Source organism: Salvia hispanica, chromosome 5 (genome assembly GCF_029641045.1).
Source record: "Salvia hispanica isolate PSC_SH4W2 chromosome 5, Shi_PSC_v1, whole genome shotgun sequence".
Lineage (NCBI taxonomy): Eukaryota > Viridiplantae > Streptophyta > Magnoliopsida > Lamiales > Lamiaceae > Salvia > Salvia hispanica.
This window is the reverse complement of record NC_142696.1, coordinates 43554000-43578898: the sequence shown is the minus strand read 5'-3', so window position 1 is coordinate 43578898 and position 24899 is coordinate 43554000. Positions and strand designations below refer to the sequence as shown.

The 24899-nt window shown below is 36.1% G+C and overlaps 3 protein-coding genes across 6 annotated transcripts; 2 read left to right on the top strand and 1 right to left on the bottom strand.

The window, feature by feature from the left end:
- The first annotated feature begins 350 nt into the window (after positions 1-350).
- DCL4 (dicer-like 4) lies at positions 351-20375 on the top strand. 4 transcript variants are annotated; one of them, XM_089058676.1, is made up of 26 exons: positions 351-611; positions 1455-1632; positions 3163-3273; positions 3870-4010; positions 4112-4184; positions 4746-4786; positions 5350-5490; positions 5562-5690; positions 6891-7026; positions 7554-7650; positions 9109-9295; positions 9530-9690; positions 9775-9981; positions 10080-10342; positions 10424-10698; positions 10777-11204; positions 11962-12056; positions 12791-12999; positions 13165-13374; positions 14475-14930; positions 15034-15303; positions 16347-16673; positions 17146-17476; positions 17545-17659; positions 17943-18116; positions 20241-20375. In XM_089058676.1, the coding sequence occupies exons 1-25, from the start codon at positions 478-480 to the stop codon at positions 18109-18111; spliced, it is 4884 nt and encodes a 1627-aa protein (XP_088914802.1). In that variant the 5' UTR covers positions 351-477; the 3' UTR covers positions 18112-18116; positions 20241-20375. The 4 variants fall into 4 exon arrangements, with proteins under 4 accessions (XP_088914802.1, XP_047944447.1, XP_047944446.1 ...); XM_048088490.2 differs by lacking the exon at positions 20241-20375 and having other exon boundaries at positions 12794-12999; positions 17943-18247; XM_048088489.2 differs by lacking the exon at positions 20241-20375 and having other exon boundaries at positions 17943-18247.
- Positions 18742-19365, bottom strand: LOC125191033 (large ribosomal subunit protein eL39x). Its single transcript, XM_048088494.1, has 3 exons — positions 19244-19365; positions 19016-19119; positions 18742-18930 (listed from the first exon to the last, which is right to left on the bottom strand). The coding sequence occupies exons 1-3, from the start codon at positions 19244-19246 to the stop codon at positions 18882-18884; spliced, it is 156 nt and encodes a 51-aa protein (XP_047944451.1). The 5' UTR covers positions 19247-19365; the 3' UTR covers positions 18742-18881.
- On the top strand, positions 19405-24792 carry LOC125191031 (DNA replication licensing factor MCM5-like). Its single transcript, XM_048088491.2, has 18 exons — positions 19405-19918; positions 20241-20384; positions 20501-20680; positions 20764-20862; positions 20948-21084; positions 21165-21270; positions 21387-21521; positions 21594-21671; positions 21863-21967; positions 22090-22181; positions 22277-22409; positions 22509-22604; positions 22854-22945; positions 23029-23119; positions 23735-23844; positions 24075-24204; positions 24279-24380; positions 24477-24792. Exons 1-18 carry the CDS (start codon positions 19631-19633, stop codon positions 24558-24560), a joined length of 2202 nt encoding a protein of 733 aa, XP_047944448.1. The 5' UTR covers positions 19405-19630; the 3' UTR covers positions 24561-24792.
- The last annotated feature ends 107 nt before the right edge of the window (positions 24793-24899 follow it).

The following is a 24899-nucleotide window of genomic DNA, read 5'->3' as shown; positions in this document are numbered from 1 at the left end:
TCATAAAAATGGGTATCTGAACTTTTCCCAAGAAAATAAAAGGAAATAATACTCCGTCCGTCCAAAAAAAAAAAACACATTTATTATTTTTGATCGTCCCAAAAAATAGAGTATATTCATTTATAGAAAGTTTTCAATAAATAATAACTCTACCCATCATTCCACTGACTCTACTTCTCATTTACTTTTTCTTTTCTCTCTTATTTTTTTTTATTCATTTCTCTCCTACTTTATCAATTCTACGTTAAACCCTAAACCCATACACTAATTGCTCTATTTTTCTTTGGATGGAAAGACTATTAATAACAGTGCTTAATATCGAAATTAACTTCCAGTGAAAGGAAAGTACTTATTGGGCAGGAAAGTGAGAAGACGACACAGGTCATCAAAGCGCCAACGCTTTCTTTTCTGTAAATTTTCACTCTCCACTCTCTTCTCGCCAGTCAATCGCAGGTCAATTCACTCTCTACCACCGTCATGGACGCCGGCGATTCCTTCTCCGCCGAGGTGAACGGGATATCGGAGCGGCTTATGTCTCTACCGATCGACGGCGACGAGGAAGAACAGATTCCAGTGAAACCGGAGAAAGACCCGAGAAAGATCGCTAGGAAGTGCGCCTTCTCATTTTACTTTTCAGCTTCTGTTTTGCTGATCGGCGCTTTTTTTTTTTCCTAATCATGCAACTGCATTTTGTTTTTTGTTTCGTTTTGTTTTTTTGTTTTTCTGTAATTTCACTTCACTGCTTGTTTAGGTGATGAACTTTTGCTATTTTGCGGTGAGTTAAATGTTTTATTCTTACGATTGTGAAGCTTGTTTGAGTTGCATTGCGAATATGTATTGTATCATATGCGAGAGTTCAGAGTTATTCAGGAGTGAATTTCCTGCATCAGTTCATTTTCTGATAACCTCATTATTTCAACCAACACTTGTTTAGTTAAGAATCTGTATAAGAAAACCCTTCCTAAAGAGAGCTTGCTTTTATATCTTACATTATGTTGTTCTGTAATTTTACTGGCTGTATAATTGATAATTTTTGTTATTTTCGGGTGAATGAAATTTTTTATCTGTTTCGATTAGGGAATTTGTTTAAGTTACATTGGGAATGGAGATGCGCACAACCCCTGGATACCGCTTTAAAATCTGGTTGATATGAAATAGGCTTAACTATAGCATATGCTAGCTCTCCGAGAATGAATAACTTCCTAGAACTCAACTATGACTTTTTTGAATTCTTCAGATCTACATTCCTGCATCATTTCAACTATGACATTTTTGAATTCTTCATATCTACATTCCTGCATCATTTCATGTTTTCATAACATTCATGATTTTAACCAACTTATGTTTTTTTTTATGTCCGATCTGTTTTATCACTGATCTCCTGATACTTTATAATTCTGATGAATGTGACCCTAAATATTTAGCATATCACTGACTTCACTATTTTCTGTCAGGTACCAGTTAGACCTCTGTAAAAAGGCATTGGAAGAGAATGTAGTAATATATCTGGAAACAGGTTGTGGGAAAACTCATATTGCGGTTCTACTTATATATGAGATGGGACACCTTATTAAGAAACCTCAGAAGAACATATGCATTTTTCTTGCTCCTACAGTTGCTTTGGTTCAGCAGGTTCCTTCGCTTTCCTACATTCTCTTTTTCTTTGCCTAGTTTTCTACTTTTTGGCTGTATTTTGAAAGCACAAGAACTGCGACAAAACTACTGGTATCAACTAATGTGTCCAGTGATACACGTTTAATATGATGTTAGAGCCTGCCCGTTCAACATCTGTGAATAACTCTTTTTTACCTAAGCTTTTCAGGAAAATGCCGCCCTTCTTCCAGTGTAAGCTTGAGACACCTTAGAATCCAATAAACTTCTTTCATGTTTTCCAAGTATGGTTGTTTGTGAACTGACTTGACACATTTACTGAAAACAATGTTAAATCTTGTATTGGAGAAGGTAGCATGGTTTTCTTACTAGTCTTTGATAACAAATTTCGTCTACAAGTCTACTGATCCTTTTTGCACCGTGCTTTACTGCTAATTCCACTGGAGTTTCAACACATTTATATCTTAGTATTACAGTTGATTTGAGAGATCCACCGCTTATTTTCTTTGAGTGACATGATGCCTTTGCTTTTCAGGGATTACCAGTAAATATATAGGATTGTGTATTGTTTTTTTTGGCTGCAAAATCCTTAGCTTTGAGTTGCATCAACTATTAATCTCCACAGTGAGTTCCTATTAAAAGAATGTTGCCTGCTTGCACATGTTTTACAAGAGAGATACTTATTGAAAATGAGTCCAATTTGCCTGGAATTAATTATATTTGTACTATTTCTTTATAATTCAGGAAGCTAAACCAAATATTTCAATCCATATAAGGACTGAAGTTTGCTGACCTTTTTAGTCTTTGTTGGGGATTCAATTTTTGGGTGAATAACCATGTTGGTATAACCCATAAGATCTCTATTGAAAAATGCTTTTATGACATATAACTGGTAAAGAGACGAATCCAGGTTAGGTGTTAATCAGAGAAGGACACGAACAATGTCGAGCTTTACTGCTAATGCAAATGTTTCTTTGTAATAAATCCCATACACTTCAGTAAACCCCTTAGTCATGCGAAAAGCTTTATCCCTTTCCTCTCTTCCATTTGCTTTGTGTTTGCCTACGAGGATCCATTTACAACCAGCAACTTGTTTTCCAATGACTATGAGCTCCCTTGTCTTACTCTTGTCTAGCGAACTAATTTCTTCCAGAATGACTACCTTGCATTTTAGGTATTATCATAACTTCTTGAGAAGGAACCTAAATCTGGTCAAGATTATTGATCAAAGCCTTATTTGGTGAGAGACCTCTATAGGGAACACCGTTACAGATTTTTTCAATCAACAAACATATTCAGATTATTAATATTAAAAAAGTTGAGGCTTAAATATCCTTCATTTATACTCCATTGAATATATTGTCCTAGAACAGTTAAGTGCTGGACCTGCATTCATGGTTGCATTTAGCATGGCAGAATAAACTCATTACTGTACTATTTCTCTACTTTATTAAATATTACCGTTATTATTATTATTATTAAATAGTACTCCTCCACTATTGTTATCATGCTAGTTAGAATTACATTTGGTTTCTCATGTGGATCTAACAGCAAGCAAAGGTCATAGCAAATTCTATTGACTTCAAAGTTGGGATCTATTGTGGAAGCTCAGCGCATGTAAAGAATCCCCATTACTGGAAGAAGGAAGTTGAGGAGAATGAGGTTGGTGTAAATTTTTATTATGAAGTTTTAAGAACAGAGAGCATTCTTTCTCAGATTGGTGCACATCAGTCTTCTATTTGAACTATATCCTTGTTTACATTAGTATTAAAGAAATTTGTTTCTTATAAAAGGTGACGATATTTCTTAGTTAACATTTACTAAAGTTCAATTTTCTTTTGATTCCCCTTAATAGTACGTTCTCGTGATTTGCCAACTGTATAATTAGATTGTATTTTTTAACCCATCTGAAATTTCAAACTCTAGATATCTCATCTCTCCAGTAGGTGGTGAATGTACAGTGATCTTGTTTAATGGGAGTGGATTGCTTGGGTAATATTTTAGGAATGATCCGAAATGTAGTTAATGTCTCACTATGGGCATCCAAGATCAATGAATTAAAGGATTTCTTTGTCAGTAGCATCATAGAGCTGGAGTCCTATCCACTGCATTTGTTTTTCCATGTGAAAACTTGTCCTTTGATGTAGTTATGCTGATTTACTACTAATATATCCACCGGCTGTTTAGTGCTGTTGAGCAGGGTTGCTAGCTGTAGGGAACTTGATATCTTAGTTTATACCGATTTTTCTACCATGCAGGTCCTTGTTATGACCCCACAGATACTTCTGCACAATTTGTCTCACTGCTTTATCAACATTGAGGCGATTGCTCTTCTAATATTTGATGAGTGCCATTATGCGCAACTTGATAGCAATCATCCTTATTCTGAAATTATGAAGGTACTATATTGAATTCACATATCATTCTGGACTTCAGTACACATAGTGTCGAATTTTATTGCCTGATTCTTGAATTGAGGGTTTTCATGAAAATGCTGTAGATCTTCTACAAAACAGATATCGTGAAACTTCCTCGTATTTGTGGCATGACTGCATCTCCAAAATCAGGAAAAGGTAACTGAATGGTGTCATTTGTACATCTTCATTGCACACAAGTAATACAAGATTATTATTTTCCACATGTTCTGCGGATTGCATGCAATCCTGGCGATTCACATTTTTATCATTATCTTCTTGAGACAATTTTATAACGGGGATGCAGCTCAATTCTAGAATGAAGCTTCTCAAACAAACCGAAATCAACAGTATCATTCCATTTGTTCTCAAACCGTCCAGATTCCACAATCAACAATGAACTTTTTTCAAACCATCCCTGAAGAAAACTGATCTGGTTAATACATTTGTTTCTCAACTGATTCTTCTTTGTTTTGTTCCTTTTGTTCTGTTGTCACTTCGTCCTTCTGAATCTGGTTTGATGAACAACTCATAGCAGCCATTTATATTTTCTATCATGACCTACTGGGTTTGAATCTCCGTGTAATACCGTTGTTTCCAAATGAAGTATTTGTTCATGACAAATTGCTGAAATTTTTATGGCTTTTTTTCACCTGGAGGAGTTTGTTTATGTTCTTAATCGACTAATTAATGTTTTGACATGAATTCATGCTCTTTTAGGTGGCTCAATAGATGGTCTTGAGGCATTGCTGCGAGCAAAGGTGTGTTTCTAGGATAAAAATGCATATTCAATCACTCTTTAGTTTAATTTACTAGAACGTTTGTTACAAATAGTACAATTACACAAGGCAAATAATTAGGAGACTTATACTTCCCTTTAAAAATTAGTTTAATTTTGTCCTTCTGAGTATGGCCTTGCCCCACTTTTGATGTGGTAAATTCATACAGGTTAAAAATTAGTTATCTCACAATTATGTTACACTTTATCTGGTTTCAGTATCTAATTTGTCCATCCGTAATCCGTTTCTGTTAGAGTCAAGGAACCTTAATAGAATGACAGAAAAGTAATGGCTCAGGGGTTCTGTCGGAATCAGTCAATTAAGGACTAAGGTTCTACATAAAGTAACCTAATAACATGATTTTAAGTGTTTATGGATTTAGGCTTTTGGGGATTCAAGAAAGGGTATAAAACTATAAATTGGAAAATTTTGTAGTTTGAAAGCACCAAATATTACAATTCCAGTGTCCCCACTCAAACCAACAAAAAATCGGAAGAATATCCTCTCTCAAATATTGATCACTTATCCTTTTCTATATTTCTTAGGTTTATACTGTTGAAGACAAGGATGAACTGGAAAAATTTGTCACATCCCCCAAGGTGAATGTGTATTATTATAGTTCGGAGGATGGCTCGTCTTTGCCTCACATTGTTTACACTAGGAAACTTGAGGAGATAAAGAATCAGGTATTGCAAGGTAACAATTTAGTTTGTAAAAATTTATTCCATAATTAAACTAATATTATTTGTCATAACAGTCTATGTCAGCACTCCGAATAAATTCACTTGATCAGAGTACTCTGATGAGCACCAAAAAGCAGCTTCAAAAGCTGCATTGCAATTTGATCTTTTGTCTAGAAAACCTTGGACTATGGGGAGCATTACAGGTAAAGATCACAATTTTTAATCACTCGGTACCTTTTAAACAGTCATATATGGTGCTTGGATTTGATTTATTAAATAGTACCCCCTCTGTCCCAGCCTAAGCGAGATGTTTAATTTTCGCACATGGTTTGGAAAAATGATAATAAATAGTTAATGTGGAGAGAAAGTACTCTCTTACTTTACTTTCTCAGTTCTCTCCGCTTTAACTATTTATTATCATTTTTCCAAACCACGTGCGAAAATTAACATCTCGCTTAGGCTGGGACGGAGGGAGTAGTGCTTAATAGTTTGAACCAGATACTGATGGATGTAATCTACATGCATTTTAACCTTTAAACATGGCTTAGGTGTATAATGTTATTGGGCCTGCAAACTACTACTTCTTTCAAACTAGGTTAATTAGTGCTGATATGCCCATTTAGGTAACTGCTGAATGATGATATGATTTTCCTAATTAATACATTTGAGTTACATTCATACTGTACTTTGAAGTTTGAACAGTCTGCTGGCCCCTCCATCAAATTCTCATAGAGAGAATGAACGTCATGGAGAGAAATCACACATTAACACATACTTTCACTATTTCAGTTAGTCTGGCTTTGGTGACATTGAAGATTGTCAGTTAGGTTTTGGTGCACGTGTATTTTATTTTCATTTTCTCTCTTTTTGCGTACCTGTAAAATTTATCAATACACTGGGGATTCACGTTTGGGTAGTCATGTTTTAATCCATAGCTCTCATGTGAGGACTCATTATTTGATGACAAGACATATTTGTCTTACGCCACTGCTTTCTAGACTGCACCTCATATTTGGCTGCACGAATTAAATTTCACATTGACTTTGGGCAGAAGTCTACTTTTGACTTCCAAAGGATTACTTTGCAAATTATCGAAAAAAATATGTTTTTATCTAACGAATGCACCCCAGTCAGAGGTGGTTTGTAGTTGGTCTATACATCTCAAATAATGTCTGCATCAGTTCTTTTTTTTTTTTTTTTTTTTGTAGTTCTAATATGTTATTTGAGGGCTTGGGTTGTTGTAAATCCTAACATATCTTACGACTTAAGTTCTAGAACAATGGATACTGCAATCCACCTTGTTTTTCTTACTTCTTCAGTCTAAGACCCCTACTTCAAGGGTATTACTTAGAGTTTCCATTGAAAGGTTGCTCGTCTCTAATTTATTCCTGCTTTTGTCAAAGGCCAGCCATATTTTCCTGAAGGGTGATCATTTTGAGAATACTGACGTTGTGGAAGAAGAGAGTTCAAGTGAGAGTAACTTGTGCAACAAATATTTGCATCAGGTTGTATCAGTTCTTGCTTCTGATTGCACTGGAGGTATATCAAAATTCCAAAATATTACAATTGATTCCATTTATTATGTTGCATGTCTGCCCTTCTAAGTTGATAGATATATATGCATTTGCTCCCTTTTCCCTATGACATATCAATATAAATTGTTTACCTTATATTATACAGTTTGCATTCTCTGGTTATGTATTTGCTTCACTAGGAACACAGATTAATATACTCCCTTTTATTACTACTCCCTCCGTTCCTTCATAGTTGAGTCATTTTTCCATTTCGGGAAGTTCCCTCATAGTTGAGTCATTTCATATATAGTAACTTTTTCCTCTTTCTTACTTTACTCTCCCTTACTTTATTCACTTTTTACTTTATTCTCTCTACCTTTTTCTCTTTCTTACTTTTTTATCTATTTATTTAACACACTCAACATTCATTTTTTAAACTCCGTGCCGAAAAGTTCCGCCTCAACTATGAGGGAACGGAAGGAGTATAATTTAGTTCCCTTTTGGGATTTGTTTACTTTGAATGCCAGCAATAATATCCTATTATGCATGCAGATGGTAAGGAAGCTGATCTGTCCACTGTTGAAGTTTTGAAAGAGCCTTACTTCTCAAAAAAGCTCTTACGGCTTATTGGAATATTATCCAACTTTAGGTTGGTTTTTGCTTGCTCTTATGTTTTTAGACAATCATTTTCAACCAGAATCTTTTCTTTGGAAATGCATTTGACTTATTTAAATGGTAGATGTCTCGTTGTTATTATCGTGGAACTTGATAATGTCTATCAGGAGGCCAACCCTTTCAGACACAGTTGGCACTTGACAACTGACATATAGTCGTGAAGTAATTGCTTCGAATCTCTTTTCATGGCTTCTCTGTAATTTAGTATGCAAAGCACAAAGGATTTGTGTCATCTCCTAGTAAAATAGGCTCCATGAGTAATAATTACCCTAATAATTTTTATAATTGCATATTTCCATGAAAGTCGCACTATAATGTCATATCACCAATTGTCGTTAAAATGCTTCTCCTAGAATGTCTACGATTCTCCATGTAATTTGAGCCTTAAATTTGTGTTTGTTTCCTAATATAAAAGCAGCTAGACCAATTAATTGCTTATGTTCTTTTTGGAAGCTTAGTTTTTTGGTCTCATCTTCTATCAATATTGAGGTTTAGGGCTTTAAATAATGGAGTAATCCTTTTTGTTTCAAGAGTTACTAGGCCAGCTTTGATGTTTATGTATGTCTTTCTTAGTACACCTATGTTTACTGTCATAATAAACTGTTACTAAAGAAATTATGCAGACACCTACATCACAAATTTGTAGTCATGAAATGTTTCGAGATAATGTTCTTAAGTTTTGTAACATGCTTTGGGTATTATTACACAATTTTCATAGTACATGATATTGCACTATGAGTAATTTGATAATTTGACCTGCCTAATGAGTTAAATATGGATGAAAACATATTGTCTAGGACCATAAGCTAATACCTTAATGTGTAGGACCTAAATTTTTTATGCACATGTACAGGACCAATTTTTGACTTTAAAATGTGGTTGATTGTTATTTTTTGACGGAATTATCAAATATGGACCAAAACATATTGTTTATGACTAGAAACTGACACACTTAATGTGTAGATCCAAAAAGTTTTTTTGAGCAAATGTACGGGACCAATTTTGGACTTTAGTCTATTTCTTAATGAGTTCAATTGCAGTATCAATCTTTCTGACTTTTCTCTTTCTTCTTGATTCCTAGTTCCTGTCATCTTTTTTCTCTAGATTTTAAAGTGGCACAATACCCTGTTTTTTATGTTGGTAATTGCAACATTGAATTCAAGGACCACACCATGGTGGACTTGAACATGAGGCCATAGACATTAACCACTCTACCACTAGGCCAACACACACAAAGTACTTATGTGTTTGATGTTACTGTTCTTGATGGACTGATACAATCTTAAACTTTTTTATGAGTTTGATTGATTCTTTATTTCACACAATTTGACTATTATTAACTTTTATTATCAGGAATCTTTTATATCAAAATTAATTTATATTGAATGCTTCGGTTTATGCATGTATGACAAAGACCGTTTTTTCTTAACAGGTTACAGCCCAATATGAAATGCATTGTATTTGTTAATAGAATTGTTACTGCAAGATCCCTCTCACATATTCTTCGAAACTTGAAGTTCTTATCAGCTTGGAAGTGTGGTTTCCTTGTGGGAGTGCATGTTGGACTTGTATCACGTAAAAACACAAATATCATTCTTGATAAGTTCCGATCTGGAGAGGTAATTATGATTATAATGACATGCCCCTCTCTTTTGCTTTTTGTATCTTCCGTTTGTAATGGGATCATGGGGTCATACAATTTGAAATAACTATTTACTTGTCTTCAGCTTGTATTTCCCTCTTCAGTATATTGTGTTCTAGTTTTTGTAACTCTTTATTCCTTGCTCTTATAACCAAACTTTGGTTGAAGCTGTAATAATATAATAGTTCTTGTTATCAAATTATATTGGCAGCTAAATCTATTAGTTGCAACAAAAGTGGGCGAAGAGGGACTTGATATACAGACATGTTGCCTTGTAATACGTTTTGATCTTCCAGAAACAGTTGCAAGTTTTATCCAATCTAGAGGTCGTGCACGTATGCCCCAGTCTGAATATGCATTTTTGGTGGACAGGTGCTTCATTTAGAGCTTGATTAAGATACATTTTAGTTTTATTCTGCGAGTAAAATCAAATGTCTAAAACTCTCCACTATGCAGGGGCAACCTGAAGGAACTCGGTTTGATCGAACACTTTAAAAAGGATGAAGCACTGATGAATGAAGAAATTTCATTGAGAAAATCTAGTAATCAGATAACTAGTTTTGAAGAGAGAACCTATAAAGTGGATACTACTGGGGCAACAATTAGTTCTATAATGAGCATCTCATTGCTGCATCACTATTGTTCAAAACTGCCTCATGATGAGTATGATCTTACTCTCTTGTTATATTGTCTACCATCTGAACAGAAGTCGTAGCTATTATCCCTTATTTCAAAGTTTTTGCTGATGAAATCTGTATTAGGTACTTTCAACCAAAGCCCCAGATTTACTACTTTGATGATGTAGATGGAATGGTTTGCACCATAATTCTCCCAGCCAATGCTCCAATTCATCAAATTGTTAGTTCACCTCAATCTTCCGCGGATGCAGCTAAGAAAGATGCCTGTTTGAGAGCATGCAAGGCTCTACATGAAATTGGAGCACTGACTGATTACCTCTTGCCGGAGCAAGATGATAAACATGAGGAATTGACTCAAGATTTATCTGATTCTGATGGCAGCAGTGGTTGGTGTATTATATAGAAATAAGTTTCAGATTTCTTATACCAATTATTAGGTTTATAATTAGTTTTTTCATTCACTGCAGAAGAGGATTCACGAGCAGAATTACATGAGATGCTTGTTCCAGCTGCCCTTAGGAAACCATGGACAGAAGCTCAGAGCTCAACTTGCTTTAGTTGTTACTACATTGATATTTGTCCTACTCCAGCAGATAGAGAATACAGAAGGTTTGGTCTTTTCATGAAGGATCCCCTCCCAGACGAGGCTGGACAAATGAAGGTTGAACTTTGTTTGGCTCGTGGTAGAATGGTGAGGTCACAGCTTATTCCATACGGAGTTACTAGATTTCATAAAGATGAGGTAGTCTTCTTTCTTTATATACAAGTAAGTGATGATATTGAGTAGTTCATGCCAGGCTAAATTATTTGTATTATACAGATTGCCGCAGCTGAAATGGTGCAGAAAATGTTCCTCCAAATTATTCTTGACAGGCATAAATTTGTATCTGAATATGTGTCACTAAAAAATGATGATGTCTATAACTCAAGCTCGGCAACATTCTACCTATTGCTTCCTATAGAACCAATAGAACATGGCAGCATCTCTGTGGACTGGGCACTAATTAAGAGATGTTTGTCATCTCCAATTTTCAAACTTCCACGTCTTGATGTGGGTGATCAAACTTCTCAAAGTAGCAAGTACTTGCATCTTGCCAATGGTCACTTTAGCTCAGACGATGTTGTGAACAGTTTGGTGTATGTCCCATGCAATCATAAATTTTTCTTTATTTCTGAAGTTTACTGGGAGAAGAATGGATATAGCTTACATGGTGTATCAAAGGACCATGTGCAGCACTATAAGGAGAAGTAAGTTATTCCCTGTCTTGTTTCCGAATAATTACAGTACTTTCTCCTAGTTTGTTTATGAAGTCTGGATGTCAGGTAAATGCTAGTATCTTGTTTGATTAAAATTCCATGTTGCCACTCAAATTGTAGCTTATATATCAGACTGAGAAAAATAATGATATTCCAAACTCAATTTTGTTCTACATAGTTCACCATATCAACAGTAGGAATGTGAACTCTTTAGATCCTTCTAGAGGTGATTGTGCTGTAACTTATTCAATTACATTTCAGTGTATCCAACTTCAAACATCATCTTTTTTTTTTCTTCGTAAATGGTTTAGGAAATTGTACAACAAATCACATCGCAAGTGTATTTTAGTAACTTAGTGGCCGGCAGCTATAGTCATCTGCAAATAATTTCCATTTACTATGTCAACTTTCGTCACAACTAGGTGATCAAATATAGAGGCTTGAGATTGATGAATTACTATGAAACCATCTTCTACCAATTAGGACTCTGTTGAGGGTTTGCCTGCACACAATTCTCACGCTATCCGTAGATAAATTTTCACATGCCTGAAGATAACTGAGCATAGCTAGATGATTTTTTTTTTCTGGTCATCTCAATGTTTTTGCTTGTTCTGATTCTAGATCTCTGTTGAGTACAAACCCATCTCTATATGAGACGTAACATGGTTGAACTATTGCATGATCTATGTGCTCTAAGGGTTGTTCTTTAGTTTTCTGATTATGTAACTGGTCAACTTTAACTTTATAGGTTTGATATTCATCTTGCATACCCTGATCAACCTGTTTTGAAAGCCAAACAACTTTTTGTCTTGGAGAATTTATTGAGAAAGAAAAAACTTACAGGTATATTTCATTTATATATATCTAATTCATTGTTATGTACCCTGAATTGAGTTAAGCCCCATTAAGAAATAATATTTGCATTTTAGTTGTATTGGCATATTTTCCGTGTTTGATTATGTTATTTGACTTATGACTGTTGATGGGTGGGAGTACATCAAATTTTTTGTCCTTTCATTGTATTATATTTTTCTTCTCTAGGGTCAATATGTTTATGGTATTGTGGGGAGTTCTAAAGTGTATATAGTATACTGATTACTGACAAAAGCAGAAGAGTCTTAGAAGCCAAAAGGTGGGAAAGTTAACTTGCATTCCTGCTTGTCTGAGTAGGCTTCTACAGCATGTGACTTCTCATGCTTGTTCTGACTATAGTTCAATCTCATATCATATACTTAAGGATCGGTGAATTGCGTAACTGTGTGGTTTGATATCTGTACTGAAGGACATTTATGATAGCTTGACCTAGAGCTTTGTTTGATTTCTTTAATAGAAGTAGAACTAGGCTGTGCTGGTAGCTTTGTTATATGTGTAAAAATATCTATACAAATAAGAATTATCACCATCATATGTTAAGATGATACATCCTTAAGACACGATCAATCTGTAAAAGCTTTGGTAAAAAGTAATTGACAGTCATGTGCATTCACATTTCTGTATTGACTTCTTTGCTTTTTGCCTCTTTACCTTTGTCTACTTATATATTGAACATGTTGAATCATTTGCTCACTTAATTTCAGAAGAATGGCGAGAAAAGGAGGAACACTCTGTTGCATTGCCTCCTGAGATTTGTCAGTTGAAAGTTATTGGTTTCTCTAAAGATATCGGGAGTTCATTGTCTCTGTTACCATCAGTCATGCATCGGCTTGAAAGCTTACTTGTGGCCATTGAGTTGAAGGAAAAATTAGCTGAGTCTTTCCCAGAGGGAGCTGAAGTTACCACTGCTCGTGTAAGGATTTACAGGATTAATTAGTTGTATCATTGAACCATTTTGACCGCGTAGTTACATTCTTACACTTCTACATTTAAATTTATTTTCATGCATCACATCCAGTTTCCCTGAAACACATAATTATATTTCAGATGTGCTAATAATTCTTTAAAACTGGTTCAGGTTCTTGAAGCACTCACAACAGAGAAATGCTCTGAAAGCTTTTCTCTTGAAAGACTTGAAGTGCTTGGAGATGCATTTCTTAAGTTTGCGGTGGGCAGATGTCTATTCCTTAAGCATGATGCTTTAGATGAAGGGCAACTAACTAGAAAGCGTTCCAACATCGTGAAGAATTCTAATCTACTCAAGCTTGCAACGATGAAGAAGTTACAGGTAACTGATGTAGAAGAGTATCCATTTTAAGCTCGCACAATAATTGGCCAGTCAAATAAATCAATATTACTGAATTTGCAAGTTAACGAAAAATAACCAATCAAAGCCATCATAGTAGAACTAGTGAGAACTGGAGAAACCAGGATTTGGCAGAACTGCTTTGATTATTTACTATTTAGATAATCGGAAGACTCTTGCATGAAATCTGTAAAACTCCTGTACTTGAAGAGCCACCAATGAAATATTATAGAATAGGTAGTAGGATACAATCTACTTTTTTATGCTTTTTTGTGTTCCAGAGCAATTCAAATTAAAAGATGTTACTGGAGTTGGTGTGCTGTATGGTGGGGGCAGACTGAGGGGGTCGGGTTGGAGAAGGGGAGGAAAGGAGGTGTTTCTGTGTGGTGAACTTAAAAAGAGCTTTCAGGGTGAAAATTACTAATATATAGGTAATATGAAAAATAGCATCCAACATACCTAAAATTCTGAAATTTGCGTTGGGTTTGGGAATCTTTTTTGGAGATGAAATACAAAATATGAAATGAGAGGAAGAGATGATGCTATGTGTTTCAAGACATGGGAGATGCGAGTTACAAACTTGTCTTTCCTATAGTGCACGCACGATCCATGCGCTTCATGGCAAGGGTCATGCGTCGCGTATGAATTTTTGGCAGCAAAGCTTAGCTAGATACGCGAGTCCAATTCGCGTCTTACCCTAAGACGCGACTAAGGCTCACGTCTTCACTCAAGAAGAGATGCGAGTTACAAACTTGTCTACCCAGATTTAAAAAGAAATCCCATTTTGGTACCTTTTTTCCAGTTCTACCCATATTGAGAAGGAAAAAAAAACTGTTGTTACTGTGGGTACAAGGGCTTGCCGAGAAATTCTAAATCATATAAGATGAATCTGGAAGTAGACAGTTGATTGACCAACTCATTCAAAGTTTTAATACTTTGACTGTTAAAAGGGGTTAATTGTTTTAAGTAGCCATAACAATTTCATTAATGTGTCCTTATCATGTTCAAATTATAATTTCAATAAATTTTCAAGAATTTTTTTTATGCTGAATACATTTTTGCATTTGAAACTACAACTCCAGGTCTACATTCGAGATCAATCATTTGAGCCTGACACATTCTATGCATTTGGTCGTCCGTGCCCTTTAAATTGCACAAAGGAAACTCAGGAGGACATTCACTCAGATTATAGCACGAACAATGACAAAAATTCTGGAGTTAGATGCAACAAATGTCATCACTGGTTATACAACAAGACAATTGCTGATGCTCTTGAGGCACTTACAGGAGCTTTTATAGTAGATAGTGGGTTTAAATCAGCAACTGCATTTCTTAACTGGGTTGGCGTAGAAGTAGATTTTACTCTCCCAAAAATTGATAATATCTGCTCTGCCAGTGAGTCATTTCTTCCTCTTTCGAGTGAGATTGATGTTAACGCCCTTGAAAATCTGGTAGGTTACAAATTTTCCCATAAGGGTTTGCTTATTCAGGCATTTGTTCATCCATCTTTCAACAATCTTTTGGGAGGTTGCTACCAGGTACTACCGATGTCCACTCCACTGTCAATGCCAGTAAAGTTTTAATTTTTCATTTATGTTTTCAATCTTTGGTGCTAATACATATTGCATTTACTTCAACCAGAGACTTGAGTTCCTTGGAGATGCTGTCTTGGATTATTTGATCACTTCCTATCTGTATTCTGTCTATCCAAGCTTAAAACCTGGCCATTTAACAGATTTGAGATCAGCATGCGTGAACAACACTTCATTTGCTGATGTAGCTGGAAAATGGTCCTTTCACAAATATATGATTTGTGATTCTAGTGTTCTCCGTGAAGCAATAGCCAAATACCTTAACATTGGTAAATCAGGAACAGAGAAAGAGCATATAGAAGAGAAAGCATGTCCAAAGGTTGTCATTCTTTCTGTTTGTGGTTTTTTTATCCTTATGCATGTAGAATAAGAAACTATTATAGCTTTTATGCATGCTTTCCACTATTCCGTAATCCTCTTGTTCCTTAGCTGTGTCTGAATAACTGTTGTTCATTCTTAATAGATCTGTAGTTCCTTGGAGTAAAGCTGTAATCGTAAATATCTGTAAGATAAGGTGAAAGATGATGGGCTAAAGTATGCAGATATACATTTTTCTATATTAATATGGAGCTGGGTGTATAATGCGTACTGCAATGTTCAATCACTGATCTATTTCTCTCTAATCAGGAGAGCTTAGTTAGCAAACAAAACAGTATTTCCATCGACTAGTGAGCTGTGTAGGTCTTTCTGGATTGAAAGAAATAGAAGAATCATCAAGCATAGAAAGGAATGTTTAGAAATTCTCTGGGGTACGCTTAATTTGGGGTTAGCATTGTGGGTTTTCAGAACAGAGTCTAACTTCACTTCGAGGGTTTTGCTTCTATCTGTTGTTCCTGAGCAGTGCCTCATATGCTGAGAGTAACTTGTTCAAATATTTTAATCAGTTACTTTACTTTTTACCATTTAAAAAAGGGCCATATCTTCTATGAGTTTGTATTGAAAAGCCCCATGATATCATCTGGATGGTAATTCTCAAACTGTTATTTTCTCAAATTTGTAGCATGCATATCTGAAAGAAATTTCTTAAGTATAAGTCTGACAATGTGATGTATGTGAAATGGTATGATATCCTCTTACATTACTTTGTGAGCTGAGCCAATATGTAGCATGGTGAGAAATTGAGAATCTCCAAACTTTAGATTGTTGAATCATTTGCAACGTATGGAAAACTACTGAAATAGCTTCTAATTAAACGAAGAATAAAAATTGGTTACACTATTATCTTTCTATACCATAATCTTCAATATTATTTGATGAATTCAATTGGTATAGTGGTTGTTTTCTTATGAAACTATACATATCCTTGTATTTATTGAAGAAACAGGAACTGATATAGCTGTGCCTTAATTGGTAATTCTTCAGGCCCTTGGCGACTTAGTGGAGTCTTTTACAGGTGCCCTATTTCTTGACACAGGGTTCAATTTGGAACTCGTCTGGAAGACGATGCTCTTCTTGCTGGACCCTATTGTTAGTATTTCGAAGCTGCAATGCAATCCACTGAGAGAAATTTATGAACTTTGCCAATCCTATAACTGGGACCTGCAGTTTTCTTCATCAAAGAAAGACAACAAATTTACAGTTGAAGCTAAAGTGGATGATAAAAATGTTTCTGCCTCAGCTTTGGCTACCAACATCAGTGGAAAAGCTGCTAAAAGAGTGGCTGCAAGACAGTTATTTGAATCTTTGAAGGTAATCAATCTTTTAGAAATACATTTTTTTAAAACAAATCTAGTTGCTTTTTCTTCTGTTTTCCCTTAATACGTGATTTGTTTCTGTAATACTATGTTATATAGAGCCAAGGACTAAGGATGGATTTATAGGCCTCACTTTTAGCAGATCTAAAATGAGAAATTAGCTGCACAAATTTGGACTGGCTGAAATCTCTGATTATATGGTAATGTCTTTTAGACCAGCACAGAGCTATGACCGTCAGCTGATGCCTGATATCAGATAAAGGGCAGTATGATAGGTCTATAGTTATGCATCTTAGATGACAGGATGATAGGTCAATAGTTCTGCATCTTAGGAGATTCAGATCTTCTATCACTTCAACTTGTGTACCTCGGATAAAAGTAGATTTCAAAATTCATTCTACACAAGGTGTAACAATGTAATTTTCTGATTATTACCCCTTTTTTTCTCTTCTGTTTTTATCTTGCAGGCTCAAGGTTACAAGACAAAGTCACCATCACTGAAGGAAGTTCTTACGAAGATTGAGGTGAGGGCAGCCAAATTGATTGGATATGATGAGACACCCTCTACTGGAACTGCTAAATCTGTTGGCGTAGAAGATTCTGGTAGTGATGATGTTGCACAAGATTATGAAGTTAGGAATATATCAACTTTGAAGCCCAAGTCCATTTCCAGACCTACAGAGCTTCTTTCGCATCGCAAGTCTCCAGAAGTCTGTGTTACACAACCCCCAAGCAGTAGTTTCCAGAGTGATCTCCCTGCCGCCAAACTAAGTAATGGCTCAAACTCGAATGGAAAAGGTACCAACATGTGACTTATGGAGTTCTATTTCTACGTGTCACATCTTACTCAAAATTAATTCTGTTAGGTGCTCCCACCAATGTATCGGCAAAATCACGTCTATATGAATTATGTACTGCTAACTGCTGGAGACCACCCGTCTTTGAGTGCTGCCAAGAGATCGGACCAAGCCACTTAAAAGAGTAAGTTGCTACAATGTTCTGTTTCTGTACTTAACTATTAACTTCCTTTGTGTGAAAGATGCTATCCCATATAAGATTATTTGTTCAATTGTGTTACTAAAAAGGTTGGTAACAACTTTTAGCCTTTTTCACTAATTCTCTGTGTTTTGTGTCTGAGACATCCTTCAATTGCAAATATTGTTTGTTTCAAATGAACTCCATTGCTTCATGTTTGTAGTGTGTTCAACCTCACCTCCTGTCTGTTGCTTCAAAGAGTATCTCATCATATTCTTAATTTTTGCAGATTCTGTTTCAAGATCATGTTGGAAATAGAAGAGTTACCAAATGAGTCATTCGAGTTCTATGGGGAACTACAGGCCAGGAAAAAAGATGCAGCCGAGAGTGCAGCAGATGCTGCACTGTGGTACTTGGAAAATGAAGGGTATACATGGGGTAGAAATCGTGACAAGTGAAAAAGGTAATGTAGTATCCAACTATCTTGAGGTTGCATCCATATTTAAATGTATAAATGTGCATACGTACATATTAGGATGCACTTATCTATATGTACTTATCTACCCAAGCAATGAGTATTACATAATTCATCAATGAACATTACATAATATCTACCCAAGCAATGAGCATTACATAATTCATCGCTTTGATTAACAGTTCAGCCTTGTTGCTGCACTTAATTAAACCTACAATGATATATGGAGTCATTTCTATTGAATGCCAGTTTACATCCGCATTTGACAACAAAAGACGTAGAAAATTGCAAAATTGGAATGGCCTAGGATTCAGATGTGATTACTACATTAAATATTGATTGCAATCTATATAATTAACTATCCATTTACGAATAAAGTTAGATCTGTTAGTAATGATGGGTATTGAAGATAAAAAAAAAGTTCACTAAACCCAAAATCAAAATTTAGCAGCATGATAAAAGCAGGCAAACGTATGACAGCAAATTCATGAATTAACCAAACTCGTCATTAACGTTAGTTAGCACTATACGAAATGGCAGAAAATAAGAACTGAGTAAGTATCATCAGCATCGCTGTCAATTGGAAAGCAAAAATGATGAAAGAAAACAGAGATAATCCATAATTTTCAAACTTGTTATCTTAATAAAAAAAACACTTCTGTCTCGGGAGATAGGTTTCAGTCTCTACAAATGAAGCAAAAAAACTAAAACCCATTAACACTAAGCATCCAAAAAAAATTCCCAACCAGCATCTCAAAACCCTAGCTTGGTACGGCGCCAATGCCTGCGCTTGGCGTTGTACCTACAAATAACAACAACACTCTGCTGAATTTCCCCCAAAAATAATTATATTTCAAAGTAACTGAAAACTAGCAAAAGCAAAATACCTGATGGTGTTGTCCGTGCGCATACGGATCCAGTAAGGAATTGGCCTATTTTGCCTCTGCTTCTTCGCCAGCTTCTTCTTAATCATGAACGTCTTGTGCGACGGCTGTTCACAATTTCGTTCCGTTATTTACACATGATGGAAAAAAGATGAACAAAATATGGCAGAAAACAACCACAAAAAATTACAAACACACAGAAATCATGGACGAGAAACAGACAGGGATTACCATTTTCGTGAGCCGTGGATGTAAAAAACCCTAGAGAGAAATGAGGAATTTTGTTTAAATATTGAAGTTGTGGGCTATTTAATTATAGCCCATTTAAGTAAGAAATGAGGAATTTTGTTTAGATATTGTAGTTGTGGGCTATTGAGTTGAGGAACTGTGGGCTTTTCTTTTCTCTGAGGCCCATTTAACTTTTAACAGAGCTTGTGTAGTTGAATTCCACTCTCCTTTCTTCAGCTTTGCTCCGCACGCGTGTTCCACTCTTTCCCGCCATTTCTTTCCCGCCAAAAAATACCCATCTTCCCACCCTCAAACCCTCGCCTTCTGCTCACAACCGCGCATTCTCCCCTTTTTCAAGAGAGAGAAAGTGAAAGTGAGAGCAGGAGAGAGATGTCTGGCTGGGACGAGGGTGGAGTATACTACAGCGATCAAGCGCAATTCCCCCATGGCGGCGGCGACCAGGCGGACACCGCCAACCGCCATCAAGCGCTCCAGAAATTCAAGGAATTCATAAGAAATTTCCAGCACAAGAGCCAGCCCAACGTCTTCCCTTACAGAGAGGCCCTCTTGTCCAACCCCAACTTCCTGCTTGTCGATCTCGCCGACCTCATCTCCTACGATCCCGACCAAATCCTTCCCCAATTGCTTCGACACAATCCCGCCGACTATCTCCCGCTGGTTCGTCCTCTTCATCTGGATTCTGAAATCCCTCTTAATTTCAACTAATGCACATATGAATAGCATAAGGCAGTATTTCAAGGATACGTTTATGCATACAAGGCATTTCCCATTTTAATCTGCTTAAGTGACACTGAGTTTCAGTATGTCTCACTTAAGCATCCATAACAATTTGCAACAATCAAAGAGATATGTGAAACTTTGATTCCTCTTATTGCATGATAGCATCAACTTTGAAATTTGGACAGTGCATCTGCATATATACTTTAGATATGTGGGCTGACTTATTCAACTCTCTATTGCTATTTCGAAAACAAACCAGTTTGAAAATGCAGCAGCAGAGGTTCTGGCAGGTCTCAGAGCTAGGGTTCAAGGAGATACTGGAGAAATGGAGGAGCCGGTGCCAGGGGAAGTTCAAGTGCTCTTGAAGTCAGAACAGGATCCTGTATCAATGCGATCGTTGGGGGTTAGTTAATCACCTCGCGCCACCTTTTATGTGTCATGTTGCATTCACATTCATGCTACTTTGTTTAGAGTGCGTATTTGTACTGATTTCTTTTATCCTGCCAAAAATGTGTGCAGGCACAGTATATTTCAAAACTAGTAAAGATCTCTGGGATTGTTATAGCTGCCTCAAGGACTAAGGCAAAAGCTACATATGTGACACTGTTATGTAAGAATTGCAAGAATGTGAAGCTTGTTCCATGTCGTCCAGGGCTTGGTGGAGCAATTGTCCCGCGTTCTTGTGATCATGCCCCTCAGGTATTTCTCAAACACTTTCTGGGTTTTAGTCTTCGGGTTAGTAACATCGTAATTGCATTCTAATGTCTTTATACTTTTTTCAGCCTGGAGAAGAGCCATGCCCGATTGATCCTTGGCTCGTGGTTCCTGATAAAAGCAAGTATGTAGATCAACAGACGCTAAAGTTGCAGGAGAATCCTGAGGTGAATAATTACTTCAGGGACTAATAAGATTATTCCAAAAGATTTATTCTTGCGTAACTCACGTCTTCTACTCTTGAAATTTAAGGATGTCCCCACTGGAGAGTTACCAAGGAACATGCTTCTGTCTGTAGATCGCCATCTTGTGCAAACAATTGTTCCTGGAACAAGATTAACAATCATGGGGATATACAGTGTCTTTCAAGCTGCCAACTCATCAGCTTCGTAAGAATTCACTAATATGATTTGAGAATTTAAGTAATCTGGTCGATTGTTAATCAATGTATTTTGAATTGTTTGAGCAGTCATAAAGGAGCAGTAGCAGTCAGGCAGCCCTATATTCGTGTTGTTGGATTAGAGGAAACTTCTGAGGCTAATTCTCGAGGGCCTACCAACTTCACCAGAGATGAGGTGATTGCCCGGGGTTTTCATGGCTCTATAAAATACTAAATCTCAACCTTGAATGTAAACTTGTTTCAACATTGACAATGGTATGGTGTCATGCTAACTCTTTCTACCTATCTCAGATTGAAGAATTCAAAAAATTTGCATCAGAAACTAATGCATATGAAGAAATATGCTCCAAGATTGCCCCGTCAATATTTGGCCATGCAGACGTGAAAAAGGCAGTTGCCTGCCTTTTGTTTGGAGGTTCAAGAAAGGTATATTAGCTTGTTTTATTATTAGTTTTAATTTATTTGTTTAATTATTAAACTCTACCTTTGAAAATGCAGACTTTGCCTGATGGTGTAAGATTAAGAGGTGATATCAATGTGCTGCTCTTAGGAGATCCGTCCACAGCCAAGTCCCAGGTTGGTCTCGATTCCTTATATGAGAAATGTACTATGTTACAATTGCATGTTGTGCTTGATCATTAACCCTGTGCAAACTTACCTTTTTCTGATTTGAATAATGTTGAGATCTAAAAGATAAAAAAAGGTATCTCATTGCTTCAAATAAGGCAGTATAAAATGTTTCTGAGTTTTGTCCTACCCCATTGTAGTTTCTCAAGTTTGTTGAGAAGACTGCTCCAATAGCTGTTTATACTTCTGGAAAAGGCTCATCTGCTGCTGGTCTGACTGCTTCTGTAATTCGAGATAATAGCACAGTAAGTTTTGAGCTCCTAATCTTTATGCAAGGCATAGATGTATTTCCTCTATACAGCTTTTTTTATAAAAAATTATCATGCAATTTAAAGCATTTTGTCATGGTTCTGTCTCTTTAATACAGAGGGAGTTTTATCTTGAAGGAGGTGCCATGGTCCTAGCAGATGGAGGAGTTGTTTGCATAGATGAATTTGATAAAATGAGATCAGAAGACAGGTGATTGCGCTGTGATTTGGTTGACCTTAGAATCAGATACTTGTTCTGTGATTCCACTTGCCAGTTGAGAGCTCAAACTATTGATATCTGTTTAGGGTTGCTATTCATGAAGCTATGGAACAGCAAACTATATCCATTGCTAAAGCAGGAATAACAACAGTTCTCAACTCAAGGACCTCTGTGCTTGCAGCGGCCAATCCTCCGTCTGGGCGTTACGATGACCTTAAAGTTAGTTTGTGTGGATTGTTCGTTTATTCTTTCATCATTTTTATGTTAGTGCTTGTGATGTACTAATTGGTTAAACTAACATATCTCCTTATTTTTCAGACTGCTCAAGACAACATTGATTTACAGACAACAATTCTATCAAGATTTGATTTAATTTTTATCGTAAAAGATATCAGAATGTATGCACAGGACAAGGTACAAATTTACTGATTGACTTAGTCAGCATATTCTCAAATCCTGTTCAACTTGAAAAAATTTATCATGCATAAATATATATGCTCATACATGTGATTTCTGAAATATATAAAGTTAAAATGCATGGAACTTTAAAATATATTTGCTGAATATCAAGGTGGATTGTTACTAAGAATGTTAAACCAGAGGTCAGCCTGAGAAAGGCAAATTAAATAATGCTATGCTTTAACAGATGTTAAACCTTTGCAGAATATTGCCAGCCACATCATCAAAATTCATGCATCAGCTGATGGAACCACTAGCGACACAAGGACTACCAAAGAAGACAACTGGCTGAAAAGGTTTTAACCAAGATCCTTTATATCTAGCTTAACGATTTCTTTTGGGATATTCATCGTCTGAAGTTTCTAAATTTCTTATGCAGGTATATAAACTATTGTCGGACTGAATGCCGTCCTCGTCTTTCAGAGTCTGCAGCATCCAGATTGCAGGAGAGCTACGTAAAAATCAGACAGGTAGGTGACATACTGGTCTTAAATCTTAATGATGCAAACATGAATATTATTAGCCATAGTAATAATATTATTTTAGGAAATAGGAAGAGTACGAAAACTATGTACTTTAATAGGTACTCAACATTGAAAATGATGTATTCCGGATATTAAGTTTTGATACCATGCTGATCCCAACCTACTCATACAAGTTTGGGATGTGGCCTTAGTTGAATTAAGTCTGATGGTGGAAAACCATTAACTTCTTGGTGTTTGTTGCAAAACCATAAACATGTCTAGGGCTAATTCTGTTTCTTATTAAATCACTGATAAATCTTGTCAAGTGTGTTCATTGGTTTTTCCTAAATAGCTTTTTTGGTCTGACAATCAGCTTATGTATTCCTTTTAAATTTGATGATATTTAACTGCTATTAAAAAATTTCTAACTCGAGCTTGTTCTCCCTTCTTTGTTCCTTTGTCCTATAGTGCAGCTGTTCCATTAGGTTTCACTGTTTCTGCAAATCTATTAATGACTCATGATTGGTTTTCGTCCTGTTTTATGTACTTTGATGGCTGTGCAAAATTGCAAATAGTTGAAACAATGTTATAAATTTCTCTTGCTGTATGTTTTTGTTGCAGGATATGAGAAAGCAAGCAAATGAAACTGGTGAGGCTACTGTTATACCAATTACAGTAAGGCAGTTGGAGGCTATAGTGAGGTTAAGTGAAGCACTTGCAAAAATGACTCTGTAAGTTGACGCTCTACTCCATGCTTCACGTTGGTCTGCGTAATCATAATCCATAGTTGCAATTGGTAATTAATGGATTATATTGCTACAACATTCAGCATATACCAAGTATACAAAGATGATAAATCAATGTTTGCTATAGATGTATTTGGTGTTATTGCAACTGTAACAGAGTATTATATGCATGTATAATTAAAACAGCTGTTGCTGAATCTTCTCTGTGATGCTAGGTCTCACGTGGCGAATGATAACCACGTCCTAGAAGCCATCAGGCTATTCAACAACTCTACAATGGATGCTGCACGTTCTGGATTAAATCAACATATAAACCTTACTCCTGAGATGGCAAATGAGATAAAGGTCAGATACAATTTGCCTTGCCCTAATATAAATCCATCTTCAACTACACCTTGCTAACTCTTTTGAAATGACAGCAAGCGGAAACACAGATCAAGAGACGGATGGGGATTGGAAGCCATATTTCAGAGAGGCGGCTCATCGATGAGCTTTCTAGAATGGGATTGAATGAATCCATTGTAGGGTCAAAAGCCATTATACTACTTACAATAAGTTTAGTAAATGGCATATCATATATCTGACATCTTCTTGTACGTGGTGTGAGCTTGTTACAGGTTAGAAGAGCGTTACTGATTATGCATCAAAGAGAAGAAGTGGAATACAAGCGAGAAAGACGAGTGATAGTCCGTAAAGCTTGAAGTCATAGCAAGGTAGAACTGAACTCATGCAGCTCAATCTTCCATTGTAGAAGAATGTTTGTTGAAAGATGCAGAGATGAGATTTATCTTCTCAATTTATTATTTGTGCTCTGTATCTCTTCAACGAAGGATATAAATCGATATGGTTTACTACTTTCGCAAGGACATAGTGAAACTTAGCGAGTTCAATATCTAAATGTTATGAATATATCAGACTCTATTGATGATACAATATCATGTGCATTTTCCAATATTTAAAAAATGAACTAATTCGTTTGAATTGAAATTGTTTTGTACTACATAGCTAAGGGTAATTAACGAAAGCATGTTTAATTCATA

Bases quoted from the DNA above. Each gene is read 5' to 3' on its own strand.
- DCL4 (XM_089058676.1), top strand. From the start codon at position 478: ATGGACGCCGGCGATTCCTTCTCCGCCGAGGTGAACGGGATATCGGAG. The intron at 15,304-16,346 runs GTTGTCATTCTT...GTAATTCTTCAG, and splicing joins AAGAGAAAGCATGTCCAAAG to GCCCTTGGCGACTTAGTGGA. The intron at 17,477-17,544 runs GTACCAACATGT...TAATTCTGTTAG, and splicing joins CTCAAACTCGAATGGAAAAG to GTGCTCCCACCAATGTATCG.
- LOC125191033 (XM_048088494.1), bottom strand. The intron at 18,931-19,015 runs GTATTTTGCTTT...TGTTATTTGTAG, and splicing joins CGCACGGACAACACCATCAG to GTACAACGCCAAGCGCAGGC.
- LOC125191031 (XM_048088491.2), top strand. From the start codon at position 19,631: ATGTCTGGCTGGGACGAGGGTGGAGTATACTACAGCGATCAAGCGCAA. The intron at 21,085-21,164 runs GTAAGAATTCAC...TTGTTTGAGCAG, and splicing joins GCTGCCAACTCATCAGCTTC to TCATAAAGGAGCAGTAGCAG. The intron at 21,271-21,386 runs GTGATTGCCCGG...TACCTATCTCAG, and splicing joins CCAACTTCACCAGAGATGAG to ATTGAAGAATTCAAAAAATT.